This window comes from Lissotriton helveticus, chromosome 10, assembly GCF_964261635.1.
Source record: "Lissotriton helveticus chromosome 10, aLisHel1.1, whole genome shotgun sequence".
In the NCBI taxonomy this organism is placed as follows: domain Eukaryota; kingdom Metazoa; phylum Chordata; class Amphibia; order Caudata; family Salamandridae; genus Lissotriton; species Lissotriton helveticus.
Window position 1 is genome coordinate 176,190,345 of NC_136071.1, and position 27,407 is coordinate 176,217,751.

The window sequence follows — 27,407 nt, forward strand, 5'->3', positions numbered from 1 at the left end:
GGGAAGCTGGCCTGGTATAGGATGTTCACTAATTAAAGTGGGCACCTTGCAGCAGTCCAGACAACCTTTATGGTGATTTAAGAGGTCTTAGACAACCACAGAATCCTCTAAGTGGTGGCTGTGGAGAGAAGCCTTCAGGCTTAGTATAGGAGTGTAAAGCAGCTTGTTTTACCAGAATGCAATCTTTGTTATAGATTAAATGAAAGGGAACCACACAAGGTATTTATAAAAACTATTTATTATAATATACTCTAATATGTTGCAGTATCTCCCACATGGAGATATACACAAAACACTCAATACTGTAGCAAAGAATTCACAGTAAATGGCACTAACACAGTGAGCCCCAGGAGAGGGGGGGGGGCAAACCATAGACTAAATAAGTGGTATAAGAACCACAACTTTAGTCAAGACGATGTCGAGAGGACATAGAATTGATGGGACCCCAAGGAACTACCCATGATAAGTAGATAAGGACCCCCACGGAGTGTGGGTGCAGTGTGTGAACACTATTGTGTGCTCCGTACGAGTCTATGTGCAAGTCACAATTGTTTTTTTTAAAGATTAGGGACCCTTATTATTATTACTGAGTTTTATATAGCGCCTGGTTACCCTTCCCAGTGGACCCTGAAGAAACCCCATGGAAGACAGAAGGTTGGAGAGCCACCCCACCTGTGGATACCGAAGTACCCAAGTTACCTATCCCAGGGAAGCCAGGTGCAAAGGTGTTAAGTGGTGTCGGAAAACCACAGTCGAACCCCAATGGAGAACATCGGGAAAGTGCAGCTGCTGGATGAGGAGAAAGTGTCCGTGGGAATCCAAAAGTGGATTCTGGATGAAGAGTATCTGAAAGCAGAGGGGACAGAGTCTGGGTCACTTAGGAGTGACCACGGGCTCGGTAGACGAATGCCCACTGATGTTGGGTGCTTCAAGATAGTCGATGGTGATCTTGACTGCAGCTGTGGGGACCAGGCGATGCAGAGAACGACCAGGAGCTGGATACGAGCTGTCCCATGAAGGATGTCTAGTGCGGAGGAGTAGGTGTCCAGCGGGAGCACCAACAAGTCTTGGCAAAAGCAACCCATGCAGGAGGTCAAGATGTTACAAGAAGAGGACCTGCAAGGTCCAGGAGACTAATCACAGTCAAGGGGACTCCGGGTAAGCCTGGATCAACCCGAGAAGCCCAAAGACTACGTAGTGGACACTCCACAGGTCTAAGACACTGGAGTATCTCGTGAAGCTTTGCAAAACGACAGGCCATGGAGCTCACGGTGCGATGTGGGTGATCTTTGTACGCGAAGTTGCCAGAGGTTGGGGCCACATGGAGCCCAATTCACTTGTTGCATATTTCCAACAAGCATTTGCACTTGCAAAAGTATGCAGTGCACAGGGGTTCGGGTATAGCAGCCCCCACAATGGATAGTGGCCTCAACCTCTGTGAGAGATCAGCTCAGGCCTCGAGGGATGTAGAAACCCACCTGGAGCTTGGGATCAGCAGACCAGTCAGCAGTGTTGTGGTGCCTGCGAATGCAGAGGAGTGACTCCTTCACTCCAAGGGAGAGTATCTTCATGTGTCTTGGATGCTCTACAGGTCCAGCATGGATCCCGTATGGTACAGAGGCACAGACGATGCAGCAGACAGAGGGAAACAAATGAAGTCCAGAGTGCCCAGACTGTCGAAGTGCAGTGGTTTCAGTTCTGAATCTTGTTCACGACGATTCTGAAGTCCTACAACCAGGTAAGCCCTGGAGTACCCCAAGAAAAGGGTTGGGAAGATTCAGGGGACCCTCCATGGGGAGGGTTTGGACAGGGGGGAGGTTACTACCATGTCCTCTGTCCAGTTATGCGCCAAAGCGGGAGCCAATGGCTCCCAGGACTGGTTTGAATTGGACTATGCACAGGAACACCAAATGTTCCTTCATGCAGACTTCGACGATGGCAAGCGCACCCACCCAGCCCCAATACACAAAATCCTGTCTAGGAGGTAGTCACACCTCCCTGGGACAGGTTGCCTATTGTTCCACCTTCCTCTGCTCGAGATTGGCTCAGCAGCAGGAGGGCAGAAATGTGTTTCTGGTCAGCAACAACCATTTTGTGCTGTCTGGGACTAGAAGGCTGGTACCGGGAACACAGAGCCCCACAGATGGAGCTCCCAGTGGGTGGAATTGTGCCTCCCACACTGGTTACCGGTGTGGGGATATGATTCCAACAGGTTTTACACCAAAAACGATAGGGTTTATTGCAGCAGTTCGAAATGGTCATTGCGCGGTCACGTAATGCCTCCATATTAGTATATGGCTGCTTCACTGACAACCTGGGAGAATGGACTCAGTAGGCTGCAGGGGTGTCCTGCTCATGCAGGGGCACCCTCTCACTTGGAACCAAGCACCCTGCCCTCAGGACTGTAAAGGCCTGCTACAGGGGTGACTTGTAGGTTTTAAGTGCAGTAACCCTTAGATATAGTAAACCTATATCTTAAGTGGTGTAAGCACCAACCTACACAGGCAGCAGTGCCAGGCCTGTAGTTCCATTTTGCATGGTCCCTCATGGGTGGCATAATATATGCTTCAGCTCCTGGGGGGCTTCTGGGGTACATATGCCCTGGATACCATATACTAGGGACTGGCAAGGGTACCCCAGCATCCAATCTAGTGTGAACTTAAGTACATAACAGTCTAGGGAGAAAGCAGAGGCTGGGGTCCCGATTAGCAGGATCCCAGTCAGACTAGTCAAAAACAGTCATATGAAGCAAAAAGTGGGGGTAACCATAAGAAGCAGATCCTACTTTCCTACACGGAGGTCAAACTGTCTGGAAGGGGCTCATGAAGTCAGATAATTAATGCCATTACCCACGACATGAAGGACCCTTAATGTGGATGGGCTCTGGAATCCAGTTCAAAATCCAGAATAGTACTTAAGCTCTTGGCCTTTCCCCAGCACCTGTGAGCAAACTCCTCACAACGTTGCCCTTACCTGGGAAATCTATCCCTTTTCCAATCCGTGACATCTTCAGTTCCTATAGAAAGCTGAATGCCAGAGAAATACACAGCAGGCTAGGCAGTCCTTTACTAGACCCGCCACATCCATAAGGGGCCACCTTTAAAAAAGAATTGATATTGTGTTGGGCACCGATTGTCCATGATATTTAATTGATGATCCTGCTGTGAAGTGATGGAGGACAGTCTGACTGTTTGCAATGTTGGGGAGGGGTGGTGCGAACAGGGCTCACCACATGGCTGTGTGGGTGGCACAGTAGCCTGCAAAGGTAGGAATGGACCAGAGCAATCATGGAGAGGTAGTGCCTGGGGACTCACTGGAAGGAACAAGGGCTAGTTTCCAGGACCCCCCACCCCCACAACTACTCCTCCTAATTTATCCATGAAAGACCCCTGAAGTGGTCGGTAAAGTATTTGCTGCTAGAGGCAGACCTCATTTTTTAGGTCATAGTCTACCAGACAGTGCAGCTGTATGGTATGTGAAAAACATCTGGAAGAGCTTCAGAAAGTGGACCTCGGAATGTATTTAGCCTGCTGCTTTACATTGGCTTTGTAACTCACATTTTCAAGTTTTCCATTTGCTGATTTGGGCTCTCCAGGTTCACCTCTTCCCTCATAATACCAAAACCTTATTTACCAGTATCCTTCCGACTAGCTCCCTTTCTGTAAACAGGCCTGTAAATCTTGTTCTTATATAATCACATTTCCTGTGCATTCAAAGACGGGAGTCTGCCTTCGATGAAGACTGGTGTTTACTTTGCTTTTTGGCGGACTTCAAAGTGAGAGCATTTTTAGGAAAGAGGAATGCAGATTGCTTTTCCCATGGAGTAGGGGTGTCTTGGTTCTTTTAATGACTTTCCCAGTTAGATAAGAATGCGTGATCCCTTTTATCCATCATCTGGCTGTCGCACACACTTCTGTTGACCCGACCCCCAAGGTATTGGAGCACTTTACATAAGCACTGTTTACATTACACAATTTCACTTTTTTTTAGCAATGGGACATTTAGTAATTCAGAATCACAGGATGTTGAGCCACCCCGTCATACTGCCTACTACTAGAGCCATCAGTTTCAGATATATATCTCACGAGACACTTGCTCAAACTGCAGTTTTTTGCCTTTCACGCTGGTTTCCAGCCATTTCATTGGAGTAATTTGTGTAGTCTGGGGTCACAGTCAGCAAAAGGTTTTCACCACAGCGACATCTTAATGAGCACATGTAGCTACGTTGCATGCAATTTAGTCTAACGAAACTAACTTTCTGCATAATGAGTCACCAAACAGCGGCTTTAAAGTATGGATAAAAGCAGGACGATGGCAACAAGAAGCTTCTAGAGCACTTTACTAGTGAGAAAAGGGCAACATTAAGAGGAAATTAAAAAGCCAGTGCCCCACATAGGTTAATTGTGTTTTTTTGTGGCAGATTTGTTCAGAATTACATTCTCAGTGGAAGGCGTGATTGAATGTAGCTCGTTTCACAGATCAGATTGGATACTCATGCTTGCTTAAAAGGACTTTTTGAAATGTGATTTCCAATCTTCATCAACTATATCTGTAATATCACATAGGGTTACGTTGAGCACTATAAAAAAAAAGCAAAACAAATCAGCCTTTCCTCCTTCAAAAGTTGATGAAGATTTGAAGGAGGAAAGGCTGATTTGTTTTGCTTTTTTTTTATAGTGCTCAACGTAGCCCTATGATATTACAGATCTAGTTGATGAAGATTAGCATTAAATTAATAACACAGCTAATTGGCAAAAATAGCGACGTGACCAGTTTTAAGAAAAGGTATTGTTTAAAGGATGTCTTCCAAGCATTTCCATTTAGTGCCATGACGAAGTGCAGCAAATTTATAATCAAAGAAAAAACTGGCCCATATACTATACTGATCCATAAAGACTATTCCAGATTGACCTTCACATAATTTACCACTTGCTGATCACATGAGGATAGAATTAAATTAAGTCTCTACAGGAAACTTGCTTGCGCTGACCACATCAAACTGCTTTTTTTTTTAGCCATGATGCTGCACAATACGACTAAAACACACTGACAAAGTCAATAGATCTCGCATAAGCGAGACCTGTTGGTATTGCCAATGTTTGTCTTAAATTGCCTCTTAATCATTAGTGGAATTAGAGGACCCCATTCAGAGTCACTGTTGGAATCTAGGGACCACACCCTAAGCATCTTCGAGTAATAAAACTGCAAAACAATACGGAAACAAGCATTCAAAGAAAGACACAAGTGACTGAATATTTTCGTTAATTGCCCCCCCCCCCCCAAAAAATCACAATTTTCAAGGGAAGGGTGGAGCTTTTCTAAATTCAATTGAGGCCCTCCATTAATAGTTACTATATTCTGTTTGAACTTTGCACTGCTCCCCCAAATCAATCTGAGGATACCAACTTTTCATATTTCTATAAAGTTTACAAACTTAATTTTACACTTTACTTCTTTATTTATACACTATTAGTATTTAATTTTCTAAGCAGCCGCGGGCCAACCAGTAAGCATCGCGTAAGCCCAATGGTTAGTTTTGTGCCAAGCAAGCATAAAGGATTTTCAAAAGAGTTCTTAACTCACAAGCCATAACACTTCACAACTTCGAACACCCCTAAAATATACTTTGATAAGACAGGAGGGGAAAATGAAAAGACGAACAATGTAGACACAAAGATACTAAACACTACACTGAACGTGAAAGAAGGCCCTGCAAATTGCATAACTTATTTGAGGGACTTTAAACCTAAAGCTTCCGAGTCCAATTTTAAGCAAATAGTGATGAAACCCAGCACAAAGGTCGACCCTTACTTGACAGAGCAAAATGCATTTGAATATTTAACAAGGGCACAGTCGAAAATGACAGCGAAACGTGCGGCTTTTTAGCCCAGTTATGAACAATACAGTAAGTAGCGGTCTACGACAATCATCACCTTCTCTATAAAATGAAAACATTTCTCTAAAGTGAACATTTGTAAAGTAAGAGTATAACAGGTGATAAAAACGTACTTTAATAGATTCAAACTGACGTAAATATTTTTTAAAGCCGTGGTGAATAAAAAAAAATACCTTCCTCAAAACAACTCGATTTTTGATAAAGATCTCTTTTGCTTCAAATGACGACAAGTTGCATTTCAATAACGGATACCCCAATAATGTATATTTTTTTTAAACACCCTATGTTTTACATTTTTTAATAACATATAAAGGGCAGGGCTGCTAAAGGATACTGGCTGTGTGTATCTTTCAGTGCTAAATAAGTGATGCTGACTCATCGAATAAATACACAAATAATTAGAAAGAACAACCACTAATAAGTTCACAAGAGTACTTAATGTCGACTTACCGTTAATTTTGCGCTACCAGGGCTGAATGACAAAAGGTGGGAGCTGGGGGGAAAGGATGCTGCTCGCAACAGTAACCTTTGGAAAAGAACGTCAGAGCTACAGGAAGGGTAGGAATGCGCGTGCGTCGGTGTTTTATCGTTTTCTCGCACGCCTGACTGATTGCGGAGCGTGCACGCGTAGCCATACAGAGTGCGGAGGATGCTTTGACGTAAGACAAGGTGAGCACGTGGGCACGGCCGTAGTTTCGAAGTCACGTCCATCTTAGGAACAGGCAGAAAATAAGCAGTCTTTTTCTTCAACCAACGATGAATATTGCTAAAATTATGCCTGAACTTAACGTGGCGGCCGTGTGGTCGCTCCCATGGTTCTGATCCAGCTTTAGCGGGCGAGTATTTCTTTAACAATTCATTCGTGAACGCGCATTTGCTGATGATCTCAGACCTGCAGTGCTGTTTGTAACGGCACCGCGCGTCCTCGCGCATACAATTTCGCATTTGTCCTAGTAGAACGATGTAAACTGAACTTGCAAAATGTGTTTAGACTAAATAGGTATGGTTGATAAGAACAGCTTAGACGCCGAGTATATTTTGATGTGTGAATAACTGGCGTTTGTAGAAAGGTAGGCCAGCTTTAAGGGTTTTTAATTGGGCATGAGGATTTTGGCAAACACTTATCCCATAACTAATGCTTTTTAAATTTTTGTGTGCTTATTTTATATAGCGCGAATTCGACACGAAGGTATTGGAGCGCTTCTCTTGAGCACCGTATTTACATTACACATTCAGACACAGGGGAGATTAAGTGATTTGCCCAGAATCGCAGGATGTGGAGGCTCGAACCCTGGTTTCCAGCACCAGCGTCTGTTCAGTTGGAAACCAGGGTTGACTGCTTTCTCAGAGTGGAATACCAACCAGGTAGGTGTGTTTTGGGGTTCTAAAAGCGCTAGCAACTTACACAGGCACGCCTGTTTGTGTTTTGGTAAGAATCAAAAATTTGCTAGCATTCGCGACAAGAATTTTCAATTCTATTAAGGACACGGAGGCGAGGATTATGCTTCTCAATCTTTACTGCATAAAACACAGCAGCCAATGAAAATGTATATTTTCAATAAACAGTAACAATAAAACTTCATTACCCATGAACACCCATGAGTATAGGCACGCCCCCACAGTCCATAAGAACCCCTTGCGTGCTCCCATCATCCTCTTTCTTTGAGGCGAAACAAGTCCAACAAAACTTGAACAGTCACAATCCTCCAACGTGGAAGAACATCTTCAGGCGGAACATCCTGACCTCCGGAGTCGATCAATCCGACTTCTTATCAGATCCTGAAATAAAGGAAACAACACCACCGTAATCCTTGCATAAAAGGGTGGGTAAGCTTAATACATTCAGTACATTAAGCCGGGTGGGATAATCCTCGCCTCCGTGTCCTTAATAGAATTGAAAATTCTTGTCGCGAATGCTAGCAAATTTTTGATTCTATTACAGGACCGGAGGCTTCAGATTATGCTAGTTTAACGCTGATTAAATACCACAGAAGTAATATCTCCCACCGGCTTGTAATAAAACGTCTTAAACGTTGAATCAGAGGACCAATCTGCACAATGCATAATATCTTGGATACTTGATCCTAAACCCTATGACTTGGACGCCATCGCGCCTCTAACTGAGTGAGCACCAAAAATATTTGTATCAACACCAGCTTCCTTCATAATGAACCGAAGCCATCTAGCAATAGTGGCAGCCGCCACTGGTTTAAAGGGCTTTTGAATAGAAATCAATAATTGTGAACAGCCCTGCGGCCGCAAGGCCTTCGTACATTCCTCGTAGGTCTTCAAACAATGGACCACACATAGTTTTTCATTGTCAGGAAAAGCATTATAAGATATATGTCGAGACATTGTTTTAGTACGACCTGTAATATGAAAAGAAACCCCTTCCGGGGTAAACACTCTACCTGTTACGTCGAGTGCTCTGACATCCGAAGATCTTCTGCAAGATGATAGACAAAGCAACATGGCTAATTTAGCCCACAATTGCTTCCTAGACAGGAGAGAATTAACCGGCCATCTGTCGAGCAAAGAAATCACCACTGAGACATCCCACAAACCCGTATACTTGGGTTTGGGAGGGTTGGCCACCCTGATGCCTTTCAACAACTTACAAACAAGCGGATGCATGCCTACTGGTTTACCATCCACCAGGGCATGCCCCGCCGAGAGTGCTGAGCGAAAGTTGTTGACCGAACGGTACGCTAGGCCTCCTGCCGCCTTCTCGGATAGAAAGTTCAACACTTGGGGTAATCCTGCCCCCACGGGATCCAGACGTCGTCCCACGCACCAATCCACCCAGTTCTTCCAGGCAGCGGAGTAACGCTTCCTGGTGGAAGGTGCCCAAGCCTGCTTGATAAAGTCAGCAGCCTTGTCCGAAATCCCTGGCAATTGCCACTGTTCCCTGAAAGCCTCCATGCCATCAGGGATAAGCTGCCCTCCAGCAGCAACGGGTGCTGCTCCTGACGAGGGCCCTGCAACAACCACTTCAAATCCGGCAGTAGCCGGGGGCGGTCGCAGCTCCACTGCAACAACTTGGGAAACCACGCCTGTGATGTCCACCACGGAGTCACCATGACAATTTCCGCCGCTTGCCGAATCACATGAGTCATTACTCTGGGAATCAACAGAAAGGGGGGAAATGCATACTGGGTCCCCTCCGACCAATCTTGGAGAAATGCGTCCGTCGCCGTTGCCATCGGATCCGGTCTCCAGCTGAAGAACCGGGGAAGTTGATACGTCAACCTGGATGCGAACAGGTCCGTCTGAAAAGGACCCCAAATCGCCTGCAACCAGAGAAAGACCTGGGGAAGCAGCTTCCAGTCGCTGTAATCCCTCAAGTGCCTGGAATGCCAGTCTGCCACTTGGTTGGCCTGACCCGGGATGTACTCCGCTATGACTGATATCTGGTTCTGTAGACAGTAATGCCAAAACTCTTTGGCTATCTGTACAAGAAGAGACGACCTCGTGCCGCCCAACTTGTTGATATACCTCACTGCGGACACATTGTCCAAGCGCAGGAGGATGCAACATGATGTCTGCTTCGGGGATAACGTGCGGACCGCGAACGATCCTGCCAGTAGTTCCAAACAGTTTATGTGAAGTTCGAGATCTTGAGATGACCATCTGCCGCCTGTGGAAACCTCTCCACAGCGCGCGCCCCAGCCCCATCTGCTGGCGTCCGACTCGATTACCACATCCGGTCGCGACCCGAAGATCGCTCTGCCGTTCCAGGCATCCACGTGGCCTAGCCACCATTGGAGTTCGTGCCGAACCTCGTCCGTAAGCGGAACCGAGTCCGTATACGAGAGACCCTTCTGAAGGTGTCTGATCTTCAGACGTTGGAGGGCTCTGTAGTGCAACGGACCTGGAAATATCGCCTGGATAGAGGACGCCAGGACTCCTACAATCCCGGCCAGAGTTCTGAGCGAGACCAATTGGCTGTCCAACAGTTTCCTGATCTCCTTCTTCAGGTCCCTCAACTTCGCTTGTGGAAGAAGCAGCTGCGCCGTGAGGGAGTTGATCGTGAACCCCAGAAAATCTATCACCTGAGCCGGGGTCACCACTGACTTCGCTAGATTTATCACAAACCCCAGGCTTTGCAACAAGGAAATAGTCATGGTCAAGTGTTGCTGCAACACTGACCGGTCCTGTGCCATGATCAGAATGTCGTCTAGGTAAACGATCATGCGCACACCCCTCTCCCTGAGGAAGGCCACCACTGGTTTCATTACCTTGGTGAAACACCAGGGAGCCGAGGAGAGACCGAAAGGAAGAGCTAAATACTCGTACCACCGGCCGTTCCACTGAAACTGCAGGAATCTGCGGTGTGGCGGAAAAATTGGAATAGAAAGATATGCGTCTTTCAGATCTAAACGCACTAACCAATCTCCTTCTTGTAACAAATCCGCTAACATGTGGATACCCTCCATTTTGAAATGGTTGTACACCAGGTGCTGGTTGAAATCTCTGAGGTTGAGAACAAGTCTGTTGCCACCTCCCTTCTTCTGGACCAGAAAAACATTGCTGACGAAGCCGCGAGGACTTCTCTGGCAAAAATCGATCGCGCCCTTCCTCAGCAAGTCTGCCACCTCTGCCTCTATAAAACTGTGATCTAGTTGGGAAAAATGGAGAGGTGGCGGGGGGAACGCTTGCGCAGGAGGAGAGTAGAAATCCAGCCTGAATCCCTGAACAGTCTGCAAGACCCAAACATCGTGAGTTAACACTTTCCATTGCTGCAGACAATGCTGCGTGCGACCCCCCAAAGGAAGGAGAGACACATCTGTGAGACTCACCGGAACTCTGATGGGCCTTGAAACTCGCCCTGTTGTTTCCCGACTGGAAACGTCCTTTGTTGAAGCCTCTCCTGGACGGATAGAAGGTGCCACCGCGGGTCGAGTCCCACTCACCGCGGCCGCGGCCAAAGTCACCTCTCTGGGAGCCTCTCTGGAATCCTCGGCCTGACGAGCGACCCCCGCCTCGCCCGGCCCTGTTGAAAACACCCTGCGTGAGGGCGCGCTTGATACCACTCTGGGCTTTATCCAAGGCGGTGAAGGTGCCGACATACTTGGTGACGTCCTTCACGAACCTGTCTCCAAAGAGACATCCACCGGCCAGAGGGCCCGGTTCCGCTTCCGCCAGCTCTGTCAAATTGCTGTCCATGCGCATGAGCAAGGACTTGCGCCTCTCCGAAGACACTGCGCAGTTCGCGTTTCCAAGAAAGCAAATCGCGCGCTGAGTCCATTCAGCCAGTATGTCCGGATCCACAGGAGTCGCCCCCTCCTTGGCCGCCAAGGCCATCTCCAGGATCTTGGCCAGGGGCCCAATAACATCAAGCATCTTGTCTTGACAGCCACGCCAGGCCCTGTCAAGCCCCCTTTTAGGGTCCTTCGAAAATTTCTTTAGGAAAGTGAGCATACTGGCGTCTATTTCCGGTGTGTCAGCGACACTGTCCGGAATATCTGGACGCGGGCATTCCGACCGCAGCCGGTTGCGCACCTCTCGAGTGAAGCTCTTGCGGAGGTGGTCGTGAATGTAATCAGATACGTCCGCTGGCGGGACCCAGTCCGAAGACCGAGGGTGGACGATGTCCGAAGGATCGAAGTGGAAGGCCTTAGGGGCCTTGTCCTCCACAGGCTTAGAAGCCGGTCTGGCCTTCTTAGGGGGCGGAGGTTGCTCCTCCGAAGTATCAGTATCGGTATTGGTATCAGTGTTAGTGGTGGTGGTATCTGTGTCCACCACAATGGGACGTTTACTTTTCGCCTTGCCGCCAGAACGTGGCTGACTAGGGCATTCTTTAACCGGAAGAGAAGCCAAGGACTGCGCATGCGGCCACAATTGGCGCTCCTCCGAAACTGAAGTAGAGGTAGATGGAGCGTCGCGCTTCTGCTTTTTGCGTTTATCATAGCCATGACGCTTAGCAAAGCCTTCCAACTGCTTACGAATGGGGCGCAGGGCCACTGCGAGTGCTTGCTGCACAGTCTGGGGGACCTTCGTCTCCATGGCTCTGTCAACTGAAGCTCGGACCGAGGCATCCAAAGCTTCGACAATGTTATCCTCTAGAACAGCCTCCTGCTGCCCTTCATTAGTCTCCTCCCCATCTGCCTCTTCCTCCTCAGGGTACTTAACCCAATTTTCCATGGTGTTGAAATGGCACTGAAAGACAAGGGAGTAACCCTGGCAGTTTTTTTGGGGGTGGTGGGGGGGGGTCAGCCCACTGCACACAACAGGTAATTACCACACAAACTGTACCCAAACCCCCTCAGCAAAGCTGTAGTCAATAAGGCCAGTGGCCAAGGTCCTTAAATCTATAGAGCGTGTGCCCACTCTGGACTCTCAAATTAACACACCCAGCACAGGCGATCTAACAAGAGGCAAGCCGGTGTGTAGAACGCGCAAAACGCGCGTTCCAGGAAGCCAAGGAGACGTGCCGAGGCGCGCCGCCCAAAACGCGACCAAATCCTACTAAAACCAGCCCAAATGGTCAGCGCTTTTGGGCGCGCGCGTCGGCCGTGAGCCACCCGGCCTGAACGCAGGGCGCATTAGGGAGCCTCTGCGCGCCTTCAGGCAGCCGGTACCGGGCCCCAGTGACGATCGCGGATTGCCCCTCGCCGGTCAAAGACCGTAGAAACACGCGCTGAAAGCCGCGCCCTTCACAGCGGAAGCCGCGCGCTGACAGGCGCTCGCTCCACCACGGGAGCAGCCCCTGGAATAAGACGGCCCAAACAATGAAGCGCAAGGTGAGCGCTCGAACCGAGCAGCCAATAAATACAAAAGACACAAAACAAATTACACCAGAGAGCACCCCAGTCCTCAATCCATAAGCGGAACCACCCGCATTAGTCAGTCAATAAACATAAACCTTTCCCAAGACACCCCCAAAGCAACAAGCAGAGTGAGGGGACAGGGAAGTTGCACTTAACTCTGGCTTGTGAGCAGCAAAGAAAGAGGATGATGGGAGCACGCAAGGGGTTCTTATGGACTGTGGGGGCGTGCCTATACTCATGGGTGTTCATGGGTAATGAAGTTTTATTGTTACTGTTTATTGAAAATATACATTTTCATTGGCTGCTGTGTTTTATGCAGTAAAGATTGAGAAGCATAATCTGAAGCCTCCGGTCCTGTAATAGAATCAGTTCTGCCTCGATTTGCTTTAGAGGTCTTATAAAAACTGTGATGTTCCTAGCCTTTTTGTCAGAAAGGTTAGATTTTATTAAAGACAGATTATTATTAAGGAATATATGTTGGCTGCTACATTCAAATAGCTAGCGGAAAACAAGTGAGAGACCATGTATGATTTACTGTGCTTGGGGGGAAAAGGTGAGTTTTCAAATGTTTCCTTAAGCTGAGTACATTTTGGTCTGACCTTAAGTGAATGGGGAGATTATTCCTGATTTTTGAGACGAGGTAGCAGAATGACCGACCCCCCTCCTCTTGCTCTCCTAATTCTGGGCACGGTTAACAGAGCGAGATTATTTAATCTCCGATCTCTGGAAGTAACGTAGGGCGTAACAAGATGTTGGAGGATATGTATTGTAATTGTATTGATATAACGCTTACTACCCCAGACGAGGTGTCAAATCGCTTTTTCGGAAAGTAGCACGCTACTCTGGGACCCATAGAGGATTAGTGTTGAATTAGTAAAGTGAAACATGCAAGTACATTTTAAGTGGCTCCTCAGAATTCTTAACCCTCTGAGCAATACAGAGAACATTACATTTTACTCTCTCTCATCATTTATTGGCAATCAATGAAGTTGCACCAGGGCTGCTTGTGCAGATTGAGTTTTAGACAGTTCCGTCAATACTCTGGCTGCGGCGTTCTGGGCAACCTGCAGCTTTCTCATAACATATACGGACGGCTGCCCAAGTACAGTGAGTTGCCGTAGTCCAGTCAGGAGAGTGCTAACCCCCTGTTCTCTGACACTCCAAAGGGAGCCATTTGAGTGTCTTCCGAAGAGACCTCAGGATGCCAAAGCAAGTGCTGGACACCTTTTTTGCTTGAGCGGTCATTGGCAGGTCTTTCTCTAGGATAACACCTAGACTCTTTACTTTGAACTTGGAGGAGGTGGGGCTTCTACAAAGTAAGATGGCCAGAGGAATTAGTCCCAGGGCGCTGGATTGTTTCCTATAACCCAATTACCTCAGTCTTGTCTCCGTTTAATTTGAAGCATCCAGTTGGATACCTTTTCCAGACAGATGGTAATTACTTCACATCCGTCTGGAAAGGGTATTTGCCTTATGTCAAAGGTTGCATTAGTATTTTCTGACAAAGAGGCAATAATCTGGGTATCATCAGCAAAGGAAACCATTGTAAAACCCTTATCGCAGATGATGCCTGACAGCGGCTATACATATACAATAAATAGGGTGAGTCTCAAGGAAGAGCCTTGTAGCACTCTGTATTTCAGCTGGTGTGTTTCTGACAAAAAGGGACCCATACTAACTTAAAAGCTCCTGTCTGTGAGAAACAATGTTACCCATCTTAGAGCAAATAGGGTGAGGCTCAAGGAAGAGCCTTGTAGCACTCTGTATTTCAGCTGGTGTGTTTCTGACAAAAAGGGACCCATACTAACTTAAAAGCTCCTGTCTGTGAGAAACAATGTTACCCATCTTAGAGCTGCCACTGTAACTCCTATGCTTTTCAGCTTCTGGCAAAGAATTGGGTGGGAAACCGTGTCAAAAGCTGTGCTGAGATCCGACAAAATGAGCGCAGCGGTACCATCCTGGTCCAGAGTTTCCTTAAGTCCTCCATTGCCAGCATAAGAGCTATCTCAGTACTGCACACAAATCGAAAACCGGTCTGCATCTGGCGCAGTAGTCTATTGGAGTTCAAGAAGTCAGATAAAGTGCTATTAATCCATTTCTCCAAATTTTTGCTGACTCCAGGCAGAAGCAAGATTATCCTATAATGTTCGGCCTAGTCTTGGTACAGCTTTTCGTTTTTTTAAAAAGAGTGGTTAATTGAATGTTTCCATGGATTAGGAACCCGCCCGCTCACCAGGGATAGGTCATAAATAGATGTTAGGGCCTCTCTGAATGCCTCTTCCCCTTTTGGCATGATTTCTAGTGTGGAGTGGTCCAGAGACATGCCTGACTTTATTGTACTTTTAATTTCCACAACTACTTTCTGAGTGAGATTCGGAAATGAATAAAGTTACACCTCTGGCTTCCTGCTCATGATGTTGTTTATTTTATTTTGTACATTATCCATGGTGTATGTTCTTGCTGACCCTGCCAAGGAGTCGTAGAGTAGTCTGACTTTCTGTAACAAATAATTAGCTAATATTTTGCATCATTCCTCAGAGGGGGAAGGCGCATGCTCTTATGATATTGCGTTTGATGAAGGAGTTAACAATGGAAAAGATTTCTTTGGCCGGGAGTGTGGATTGACGGATCTTATTCGCAAAATCTTTCAACTTGGCCCTCCGGATTGCAAATTGATAATTTCTCAGTGCTTTTTTATAAAGGTGTTTCCCTTCCTCTTCGTATGTGTATCTCCATTTACTTTCGAGTATTATGCTTACTTTTCTTGCTTTAATTTTAACTGCACCCTAGAAGAAACGCTACATTACCCGGAAAATCCTGGGACAAAAAACAACACCAATATATCACAGCAGAATTACCAATCAAACGTGGAGCACAGTGATAATCATCTTGACTGTGAGCAAAAAATCCTCTTTTCTTGCTAAGAATCAGTCTACATGATTTCCAGAGAGCCACAATAGAACGAAAGCAGAAGAGAGCAGAGCAGTCACCAAATCCTTGAGAAAATCCAATAGAAGCATAGGAACAAAGATCCAGAAAGATGGTTTGTAAGAGTGCGTCCACCAAACAGAATCCGAAGGAAGAGGAATTCCCACATGGTTAGGTTGTGGTTACAGTACTGATTGAAGGCACTGGCCCTGCAGGAGAAAAACAGAGGGGGTAGTAAAACATTGGTGGGATACTACTCACAGCAATGTCTTTAATACAATCTAGTCTTTCTGACTCCAAGGCTAGTAAAATCTCAATTTTCTTACAAGACTGGAGGCTCACAATATTCTTATTCAAAGCATAGCAATTACTGATTCAGAATGATGAGCAATTGGTTTGTAGTAATACATCCTGAACTTTTTAACGTTCGTCCAGTCTTCAGATTTGAGACTGTTTTGCAACTTCGCACCTACCTAAAAGCCCTAGAGGCCATAGCCCCTTTGGCTGATTGAGCACCAAAAGAATCAGTATTGATACCAGCTAGGGACATAATCCACCTAACCCAGCGTGCCAGGGTAGGAGATGAGACAGGTTTGTGGGGTTTCTGGAAGGAAATGAGCAATTGGGATGCGGAACCTAATCTCAGATCTGCAGTTCATGAAACTTATGCTTTTAGACAATTTCCAGCACACAGCTTTGTTTGCGAAGAGAAAAAGAGGCAATGAACAGACATCAGATTGGTCTTAGTGGACGTCTTAACCTGAAAATATACACCAAGGGCAGAGTAGTGAAAATAGCTTTAACATCAGAAAACACATTTCAGAGAAACCAAACACAATAGCATAGTCAGTTTAGCAGATAAGTGTTTGAGCGAGACCTCCATATTGTCTGGCCATGAAATAAATATATGCAAAACCAAATTAACATCCCATATGTTATTCTATTTGGGATGAGGAGGATTAGCAAAAAGTACTCCCTTTAACTGACAATCTACCAAAGGCTGCTCTCTTTTGTCAAGCCAAGCATTGTCCTTTTGCCATAGGAATGTATTGTCTATTTGTCTGTCTTCTCTTTCTTTTCATGTTTTTGGGGGTGGCCAGGCCATGTGGGGGCGGCCATTTTCCATGTGGAGGGCGGCCATTTTAATTCCTGGTACTAGTAGCAGCCTCTGTGTTTTTGCCATAGGCCTCCAAGCTACTAGAGTCCTCCTCATCATGGGTGCATGAAAGTTGTTCAATTGTTATAGGGGTGTTTAAGTTGTAAGTGTAACATCATGTAGGTCATGGATGGCTTTGGATTAATTAGCAAAATGTGTCTTTGGTGTTGAATTGCAGGTTTTGGTTGTGTTGAATAATATGGCTTTTTCCTGCGCACTAGGTAACCCTAGAATTCACCTCGCGTAGTTTTGGTAAGTTTGCACAGTGCAGCAACGCGACCTTACAGTTTTTCTCGTCTTCGCGCGCTCAATGTGCGTGCTCGGGGGCGCGATCACGACGTTTTGTTCAGTTCGCGCCGCCGAACACGCTGAATTTGCATTCTCGCGAGCAATATCTCTCGAGTTGCCTAAAACGTTCCCGAAAATGTAGATGCTGTTCATTTTGCTAAAAGAAACTCCTCAGGTTGTCATTTGCTTGTAGTTTTTGGAGCATGGACCACTTACTGTTTCTGTCCTCTATGTACCTTGTTGTTTGAGGGTGGCCTGACCATGTGGGCGGCTTGGTGGCGGCCATTTTGTCAAGCCAAGCATTGTCCTTTTGCCATAGGAATGTATTGTCTGTCTTCTCTTTCTTTTTATGTTTTTGGGGGTGGCCAGGCCATGTGGGGGCGGCCATTTTAATTCCTGGTACTAGTAGCAGCCTCTGTGTTTTTGCCATAGGCCTCCAAGCTTGTGGCCTACTGTGCCAGTAGGTTGGCCCAAGGGTACTACTAGAGTCCTCCTCATCATGGGTGCATGAAAGTTGTTTAACTGTTATAGGGGTGTTTAAGTTGTAAGTGTAACATCATGTGGGTCGTGGATGGCTTTGGATTAATTAGAAAAATGTGTCTTTGGTGTTGAATTGCAGGTTTTAGTTGTGTTGAATAATATGGCTTTTTCCTGCGCACTAGGTAACCCTAGAATTCAGCTCGCGTAGTTTTGGTAAGTTTGCACAGTGCAGCAACGCGACCTTACAGTTTTTGTCGACTTCGCGCGCTCAATGTGCGTGCTCGGGGGCGCGATCACGACGTTTTGTTCAGTTCGCGCCGCCGAACACGCTGAATTTGCATTCTCGCGAGCAATATCTCTCGAGTTGCCTAAAACGTTCCCGAAAATGTAGATGCTGATCATTTTGCTAAAAGAAACTCCTCAGGTTGTCATTTGCTTGTAGTTTTTGGAGCATGGACCACTTACTGTTTCTGTCCTCTATGTACCTTGTTGTTAGACGGTGGCCTGACCATGTGGGCGGCTTGGTGGCGGCGATTTTGTCAAGCCAAGCATTGTCCTTTTGCCATAGGAATGTATTGTCTGTCTTCTCTTTCTTCATGTTTTTGGGGGTGGCACTGGCCAGGCCATGTGTGACCTTCCATCCTGGTTGCCGGCTTGCCGCAGGCCTACAAAGTTGTGTGATTTTTTGCTGCCAGTAGGCCTAGAGTCCCAGAGATAGTCAGCGGGGATGCTTGATGTAGCGGTTTCCATTTTGTCTGTTGAATTTAACATCATTTAGGGCATGGGTGGCAATGCATTACATTTTCAAATGTGGTGTTTGGGGTGTAGTTAACTGTTTGGGGGAAAACTCCAAATGCCTTTGTTGTTTGTGTTGTTGTGTAACTTTCAAACCTTGTAGCCATGGGGATTTTCTTTTTTGCATTAAGCTGTGAGGTATGCATCCTCCTTTTTCTGGCCATATAGGGAGGGATATAGGCCTGGTTGAGTTTATTTTTTTCTGGCCTTTGCCCTTTACCCATGTACCTGTGATGAGTGCCCATATGGAGCTGTGGGGGTAGTAGTAGTGTGCCGTTTTGTTTTTGACAAATTAGCCTGTGTCTTGCCATTGTTCCTGTTGGCTTACTAGTTGTTCACATCCCCATTGCTATCTGCTGCAGGTCACTGATGCTGCATCCACGATGCACAAATTATGGATAAACAAGTTCCACTTCCACTACATTTGCATTTTAATTCTTTGCTATTCTTACTCTTACTGGATGTACTAATACTTCTAGTAGTAATTAAAGCTAAAAAAAATCCATATTCGACTGATGTTGTTCTGCCTTCTTTGCTTGTAGGTGCACAAAAGACTGAAGAGGAGGTGTCTGTCATCATTCATCGCCTGTTCTACTGCCAGACGGACGTCCTTCTGTACTACGTCACGTGTGGTGTGAGTGACTAACCTGACCAGACATCATTCTCAGCAACTGAGAGCTGCTGCTGACATCTGAGGAAGATGGGCCCAAAGAAAGCAGGTACCAGGTCCTCCAAGACCAAGAAAGTTGCTGAGAAGAAGGAAGAACAGAAGAAGGAACTGACACTTAAGTCTGGTGTTGACCCGAAAACCTTTTTTGGGAGAAAGAAAAGTACGCCTGCAGCAGCAGTGACCGGGGTCCAAGCTGGGACCAGCACCTCCGCATCAGTGGGCCCAAGCCACCACCCCAGGCCCAAGCCGATGAGTGGGGAAGAGGTAGCCAGCCTAATGGTGGAAAGCAGTGATACTGAGCCTGACCTGAACTTATCTCAATCTCAAAGTAGTACACATTCCACGCAAGAGGGAACACAGCAGAAAAGTGGTGAACAACAACCAGCGCCCGCAATAGTAGATGTTCAACAACCACCGCCCGCAGTAGTAGATGCTCAACGAAAAGAACAACCACAACCACCACCTGTAATAACAGTTGTTACACAACCACCGCCCGCAATAGTAGATGTTCAACAAAAAACACTACCACAACCACCGCCTGCAATAGTTGTTCAAGAACCACCACTGGCAATAGTAGTTGTTGTTCCTCCCGAAGTCGGGGCAGTTCAGGAAATTGAGCCTGATGCAGAGCAAGAAGAGGCAGCACATCATGCAGGAGATCTATTGGTTTCCAAATCCCCACCAAGGAAAAGGAGGGTTAGTCCATTGAGTTCTTCGCCAAGCATCCCTTCTGATGATCTTGACATCACTTGGGAGCCAGAACGATCTGAGCATGAGAGGGAGAGACATCCCAAGAAGACCAGGCTAGGGAAAAGGAAGGTTCCAGGAAGCCTACCGCTTATGTAGTGCGATGTTCAGCAGCCGGATAATGATGGTGATGATGAGTCAGACCCAGTCATCACAAGCATTACTAATGGCCCTGAGGACATGGAGACCAACATTTTAAACCTATCAAGAATGGCTGCGACTAGGGATGTAGTAGCACGCATACCACCAACCCAGGCCACACCAAAACTACCTCCAGCTTCCATTTTTACATTTGCACAAAGCCGGCAGCGTCCTACATCCAGCACAAGTTCCACCTCAGCAGAAGGAGGTAGTGATACTACTGCACAGCCACATAGTGCAGTTCACCACACAACCTCCAGTTCATCCGGCATTGGAAGTGGCACTTCTAGCAGGAGACAAAAGTTAAGCTCCCCAGTGTGGGACTTCTTTACAGTTAGCGCAAATGAGGACAACATTGCTATATGCTCCATTTGTCATTCCTCTGTTAGTCGTGGTAAGCTTGGCACAAACTATGGTACCGGAGGCCAAATGACCCATATGAAAAAACACCACCCAATCCAGTGGGAGGACCACCTACGTAACATAAAAGCAGGAACCATTAATGTTGGTGGGGAAGCAGTAGAAGGTCCACGGGTAACCGAATAGGATGAAGAGGGAGACATTCTATCTGGTAGTGGTACACTAAGTACCCCTGTCCCACTCCCCAGCACTGCAGTGGTAGAACCCAGATCCTCTGGATCAGCAACATCTCTGTGGCACCAGAGTAAGAGTAACCCGGAGACACCAAGGAGTACAGGTGCGAAGTCTGCGACACGAAGTACTGCATCGGGCATATCTGAAAGAAATAGCAAGCAGCGTACTATTCTTAGCATGTTTAGGCAGGAGGGGAAGTACGAGCGCAACCACCCAATAGCACGTTTGTATAATGCTAAGCTTGCTAAAATGTTAGCTCTGGACCTTCTCCCTTTTTCTTTTGTTGAAGGGATGGGTTTCCTGGAATTTGTGTCAACCCTCTGCCCAAAATGGAATGTTCCCAGCCGCTACTATTTTGCCAGAGCTGCTGTTCCAGCACTACACCACGACGTGCTGGAATTGCTTGGAAAAGCCTTGCAGCAGAGTGCTGTGCATAGTATCCACCTGACAACAGACATGTGGAGCAGTAGTCAAGCCACAGATTACATGTGCATCACAGCACACTGGATCTCTTTTTCAGGTGTTAGAGACAAGATATCTACAGGCATTGACACTACTGAGATTTGTAATGATACTCGCAAACATGCTACTGTAGCCATGTTTGCTATGGAGAAATCGCATACTGCTGCAAACATTTTGGATGAGTTCAACAGCAAGGTCTTTGAATGGCTCCAACCAAGAGGCCTCAATATTGGTTTTGTTGCCACCGACAATGGCAGTAATGTAGTTAAGGCCATGGAAGATGGCCGCTATTTCAGGGTCCCGTGTTTGGCACACTGCATTAACATTGTGGTTCAAGACTTTCTGAAAAGTGAAAGCAAAGTCAGCAACTTACTGACCATTTGCAGAAGAATATGCACGCATTTCAATCATTCTTTTAAAGCCCGGAAGCAGCTACGGGTCATTCAACGTGAGTGTAACATGCCAGTCAAAGCACTCATTCAGGAGGTACCAACACGTTGGAACTCTACGTATTACATGCTCGAACGGCTGTTTGAGCAGTACATACCACTTAATGCTTATGTCATGACAAGAAGATCAGGGGATAATGCTGTTAAAGCCATGACCGTTGAGATGTGGCAATGGGACCTCATTAAATGCCTGACTGAGATGCTACTTCCTTTTGAGGTCTTCACACGTGCAGTCAGCAGGGAGGACTGTACTATGAGCCAAGCAATCCCATTGTTGTACATGCTTGAGCAAGAGCTGAAGGAGGTGTCTGAAATGTACGAAGGTGTGGAAGGAAAACGTGAAGCATGTAATTTAGCGAAGTCCTTAGCAAGCCGCTTATCGGAGAATACAAGGATTCAAAATAAGATTGTGTCACATCAACATTACATTACTGCCACAATTTTGGATCCACGGTACAAATTATTTGTGAACAGTAATGCAGTAATTCCTTTTTCACAAGAGGATGTTTCCAAGTACAAAACTGTAATAGCCAAGGAAGCCACTGATTTAGAAAACGAACGGCTCTCAATTAGAGGCCTGCCAGTGCCAGCCCAGGACAGTGCAAGTACTACTGAGCATCCTACAGAGTCAAGTTCTTCTTCACAGCATGCGAGCAGTGCGTTTGCTTCCCAGCAGTCACCAACACAAACAATAACAACAACCGCACCAACAGGATCTGATTCATCAGACACAAGCAAAAAAATAGCTGCTTGGTTTCTACAGAAAGGGATGGGGAAGTCCGTTGTTGTCGCAAAACAAAAAGAGGACGAGCAAACCAGAGCACCAATGAACATTGAGCGGATGGTCCAGGCCTATCTGGATGACACAACAGAGGTGTTCATGGAGCAAAGCCCATTGGTGTATTGGTATAGGACAAGAAGCCAATGGCCACTGCTCAGCAGGCTGGCGATAAAGTATCTAGCTTGCCCTGTTGCAAGTGTCTCTTCTGAGCGTGTGTTCAGTGCTGCTGGTGCCATTGTGACTGTGAGAAGGACCAGTCTCTCGCCCAAAAGCGTGGAGAGGTTAACCATGATAAAAATGAACCAGCACTTGATACCACCAGACTACCAAGTCCGTGAATCAGAGCTGGAAGAGGAGAGCGAGTCGGAAGAAATAAGTATTGGGTTACAGGACCTGCTTCTGTCAGAAGAGCCACCAGGGTTTGAGGACGAGCTCCTCTTCCCTGACAACTAGGCTTGGAAATTGTTACATTCTCCCTTCCTTTATTTCTCCCTTCCTTAGTTATTTGTGTGTATCTGTCTTTCTGACTCAAACTTGAAAACCAACTCCATCTTCCTTTCTCTTTTAATTACCTATTGGAGTTGCACATCTGAGCATTTACTGTGCACTCCACTCATCAGAGTCCTGCTCCATCTTCCTGACTCACCCTAAATACATTTCCATCTTGCCATACTTTGGATGGAGATGGACAATAGTGCAATAATGTAGCCTCTAACAGTCCCTCCATAACAATTGAAACGTACGTGACTACAGCCATCTTCTGTTTTGTTTCCAATCTGAAATGCATCACTTTCTTAAGGCTACACCTCTGTCTGCAGGCATACACAACTCTTCAATGTCAGAACTTGAACAGGGCTCCAAAATTAAAGTAAACTCGTCATCACTTTCAGAAGGCTCTGCTGCATCTGTGATCTGACAGTCACAAAGAAGAGAAAGACAGGTATATGAAATAAATGATGCCATACATTGCATTGGCTGCTTGCTGACTCAGAGCAAATGTGCATGGAGTCGAAGTATACTAGTAGTTTCAAAGTGCTTGTGTCTCGCGTGATGGTCAATGTTTCCATGTTGTTTAATAATATGTATCCAATTGTACTCCTACTACTGCAGGTGCAGTCTGGACTTAATCGTAGTCACTCAATACATACTTAGTTGCTGTTTTTGGTCAGTTGGAGAACACGTACACGTGCCACACCGGATGATGATGTCAGTCAGTTTGATCAGAGATGAATGATGGAATATGTTCAGGAAGTGGAATACAAGGTAAACACACAACCAATCAAGAAGAAGCACAGCAGACCTAGGCTACATGTGTGTGCAGTGGTGGAATGGAATAGTGGTATGATTGACATTGGCGCATTGATTTACAATTACATTAATCACTTGCTTTGGAAATACTAGGTTGATGTATATGCCTTTTGTCTGAAACTCTGAAAAATGTAGGTAAATGGACTTTGGGCCACAGACTCACGTCCCGGTGTTGTGGCCCTGTAACTGTTCTGTGCTGGCTCCTATCTTGTTGTTCTTTCTGATGACTGCTGTGCAACTAGAAGAGTAGAGTTAATCAATGTATCCAATTAGCCTCAGTCTAAAAATGTTCTCGCTCACGAGTCTTGTCTTTTTCGCACTACACCGTAATTGATTTCTATGTTTTCATTCTGTTAACTTATTTTGTAATACCCCATTTCTTCTTTCATCAACACTTACAGGCCGGCCTTTCACCCAGCGCTACTATATTATACGTGGAGCAACAACTCACACTTACCTTACCAATCCTCCTCATCATTCTGCCAGAGGCGCCCAAGGATGATATAATCAATCAATCAGTCACAACAGTGTCCATGGAAGGGAGGAAAAAATGAATGACGAGATACAACTACACATTTGGCCCTGCATAATACATTAACTTTAGTATCATTTTCATATTTTTCTTTGATTCCTTTTTCCTCTTCATTTATTTTATGCTTTGTGTTTGGTAATTGATTGTTCACTTAAAGTATCTCAATTTTGTTTGCTAGCTTTCAGCCCGCTACAACAGGTATTACGGTTTCTCAGAGGGCATACAGCCTAGGCAAAAGTCATATCATTCATATCATAAGAAGTACTTCCTTTGAATTGTGTAGTAGTAGTTATGTAATTACCACTTCTTATTAACCATCCAGTTAATGAAACCTTCATCGTGCATCCATTTCGTTGTTCTTAATTGACTTTACATTTATTGTGGAATTGTGGATCAGCAATCATCGTCTTCATTGTTTTGCTTGTTGTCTCCATGCGTACTGTTTTTCTTTGTCAAACCTTTCCCCAAACCCCCGTTCCCATCCATTCATCAAACCCTAACCCTCTTCCCCCGGGCTGTGTGGTTTTTATTGAGGTGTGATGTTACTACATTAAATATACACCAACAATTGATCACACGCTTGCTGGGGCAGATGTGGTGAAACCAACACTAATAAAATCAAAAGTCAACGAGGCAGGGCGAGGATCTTCTTCTGCTTGCCGACCCAAGCTGACTCTATGTAATAGTGTACAAGGCAATTAATTTCCCAAAGTGATCCAACGAATAAATGTAAATCATTGCTGGCATTGTTTGAATTTAATTATTTTAGAGCATGTACGTTTACGATTTGTATTGTGTTTTAATGACTCCAACGCAACTAAAGTTATCTTCTTCTACTTTTTCAGTCCCCGACACCATTGATTTCTTTGAGTTCGTTTAGCTGTTGCAATATTGTTTGTATTTTTGGTCCGTATTATGTACTGTAATTTTCTACTTCTCTCACATTCTTTCTCAGGCAAATGACTGTCTCTTTGTTTTTGTTTTCCAATGCTAGTGCCAGTGTCTAGGACTAGGAGTCTACTCGACTACTATCACACAACCACGGCATATTCTCCGTTGTCTTGGGAAACCATGCAGCCCTTGCGGTGCCAAACGTAATCATCATCAATCACAGGTAAGAAGAGCAGTTTGCTGGGAGGTCTAATGGAGGAGAGACTGGTAGTACTAATAGGACAAATGTTACTTTGAGTGAGGGGCACAGCATCTATCTGTTTGCATGTTACACATGTGGTCAGTTAATAAAGTATTTCAATCAAACACTGGCCGCTGCCCTGCATCTAGAGTAAACCTTGTGACGTACAACAGTAACCCCACCACAAAACATCATATCATATCTGTATTAGTTGAAAATAAATAACATTTATTAATGTATAAAAATATCCTCCTATCCCCACCCTAACCCCTACCATAGTCCAAGTCCAAAGAATGTCCCACAAAAATAACCCCAACACCCACCCTCCAACAAAAGTATTAAAAAAGGGGCAAATCAACAGGGTCCATTACAATTGGCGGGCTTTGAGGTGTTTGTCCACTAAAATCTTTACACGCTCCTCTAATTGGTCCTCCAGCTTGGCCACCCGGAGGAGAAGTTGTTGCCAAAATGCACAGCACCTACATTTGCATCCATGCTGGTAGGGGTTGGCAGATGTTGAATGGCGGCGGTGAGCGGCTGCCTGGCCGCGGCGCCGTACTCCTGCAGGTAGAGCCTTGCTGGGGCCAGACGCATTGGAAGAGGCAGCATCTGCTGCCGCCGCCTCTTCCTCCTCCTCAGCCTCAGCCACCAGCTTGTGGTACTCCTCCACAATGGCCTGCAGTTTCCTTTGCCGGGCCCTGGCTGCCAACTCCTTCCGTGATGGTTTTGAGGAAGGAGTAGGAGTATCTATAAAAAAAGAAACCGAATTGTAGCAAATTCTTCATAATGAATTCAACAGTACATAGTGGCATTGTAGCACTATCAAGCGCAGTCCATACAATTGGTGTCAACTTTTAGTATCTATCTAATCTGTCCTCCTGCTTCCCCTGCCTGTAGCATTTGTTGAAGTTTTTTCCGACATTATACTTGCCCTAGTACTGGGTGGGCTTGAGTAAACATAAGAACAAAAGTCTTTTTTGTATCTCCTTTTATTTTTCAAAGTAAGACTCTGCTTCCAGTGACAGTCTTCACCTATGATGAATACAAATACATTTAGGGGGCATCCACCCATTAAAAGTAAATGTCTATCATTCTTTATTATCGGCTTAGCGGGTTTCACTTTCACCAGCAACCCAACCACCCATGCGTCCACTCCTTCCTTGCCTTGGGTTTCATTGACACAAACTCCGCTCATGATTCTTGCTATCCACTGTATCCATGCACCCATATTCTTTTGCCCAACCAGGCCTGCATTTTCTTTGACCTTACAGTTCTACCCATCCTTTAACAACCCATGCATCCGATTCATATCAGCCATGTGAATGAACCTTCCAAAGTGTCCTTCTATGGTAGTTAGTCTTATTATTACATCTCTGAGTCCTCCCTTCCTCCTTCCACCCTAGTTCACTTCTTTCCCTTTTTGTTCAACACATGCCACAAGGTCATCTGATCTGACTTTTAGTCTTCTCCATAAGTTTCACAGCTGAGTTGGAGTCTGATGGAAGAGGCCCTGTTTACTCAACTAAAACTGGTAATGCTACAAAGGGTGTCTTCTTCAACCATTGTATATTGTCCAGTACAACTTAAAATTCATACTTTCTTAATAAGTCTCATAGCACAGTGAGGAAAAAAATGTCCCCCATCCACCTAGTAATGCAAATAAGTAATGAATACAACTTACCACCGCCCACTGCTGAACTTTCCTCCCCCACTGATGCTCCTGCAGGTGCCGCATCCTCTGTCCCCTCCTGGATGGCAATCTCTTCGCCGCTGGCCCCGTCGGCACTGGTGGTTAGTATTGATTGTGCACCTATGAAATCAAGTACACCTTTTTAGATGCCTGCACACCTCCCCCTATTTTACTAGTTGTACTTTTTTAACCAGGAAGGAAGATTGAAAAAACAGTTACGTATAACATGAATCGTTGTGACAGTGTAACTAGTCCAAATTGCGTCCTAATGTACAGCAGTCACATTAGACAGAGTTTAGTTTTCATTTATTAGATGGTCCCTAGGGTAATCTAATCTACTCCTACTCTAGTCTTTGGAAAGTTAGCCTGAGCCATATAACCATTTTTAGATCCGTGTCTACTGCTTTGCCCATGTTACCTCGCAGCTTGTTGCACAGTAAGAAAGACACCATTGAGGCCACATGAGTGTCGCATACAATTGACAAACCAGTATTGTTAGTCCCTGTTGCTTATCCATAATGTAATGTTGCACTTTTTGCCATGACTGCTAAAAACTGGCATAGTTTTATTCACTGTCTAACGTGCAAC

General features: G+C 45.7%; 1 protein-coding gene, 1 long non-coding RNA gene and 1 pseudogene across 3 annotated transcripts in view; 1 reads left to right on the forward strand and 2 right to left on the reverse strand.

Annotated features, from left to right (window-relative positions):
- LOC144786077 (actin, cytoplasmic 3) overlaps positions 1-6,645 on the reverse strand; it is an 81,264-nt gene extending 74,619 nt beyond the window's left edge. The window contains exon 1 of one of the 2 annotated variants that reach the window (XM_078665026.1): positions 6,347-6,645. In XM_078665026.1, the coding sequence (XP_078521152.1) occupies positions 6,347-6,607 (261 nt within the window). In that variant the 5' untranslated portion in view covers positions 6,608-6,645. The remainder of the gene's footprint in view (positions 1-6,346) is intronic. The other variant, XM_078665027.1, reaches the window with a different exon arrangement.
- The window catches only part of LOC144786080 (uncharacterized), a 367,986-nt gene that overhangs the window by 170,313 nt on the left and 170,266 nt on the right, over positions 1-27,407 (forward strand). The gene's annotated exons all lie outside the window — the stretch shown is intronic.
- Positions 7,653-27,407, reverse strand: part of LOC144785205 (actin, cytoplasmic 2-like) — a 115,947-nt pseudogene continuing 96,192 nt past the window's right edge.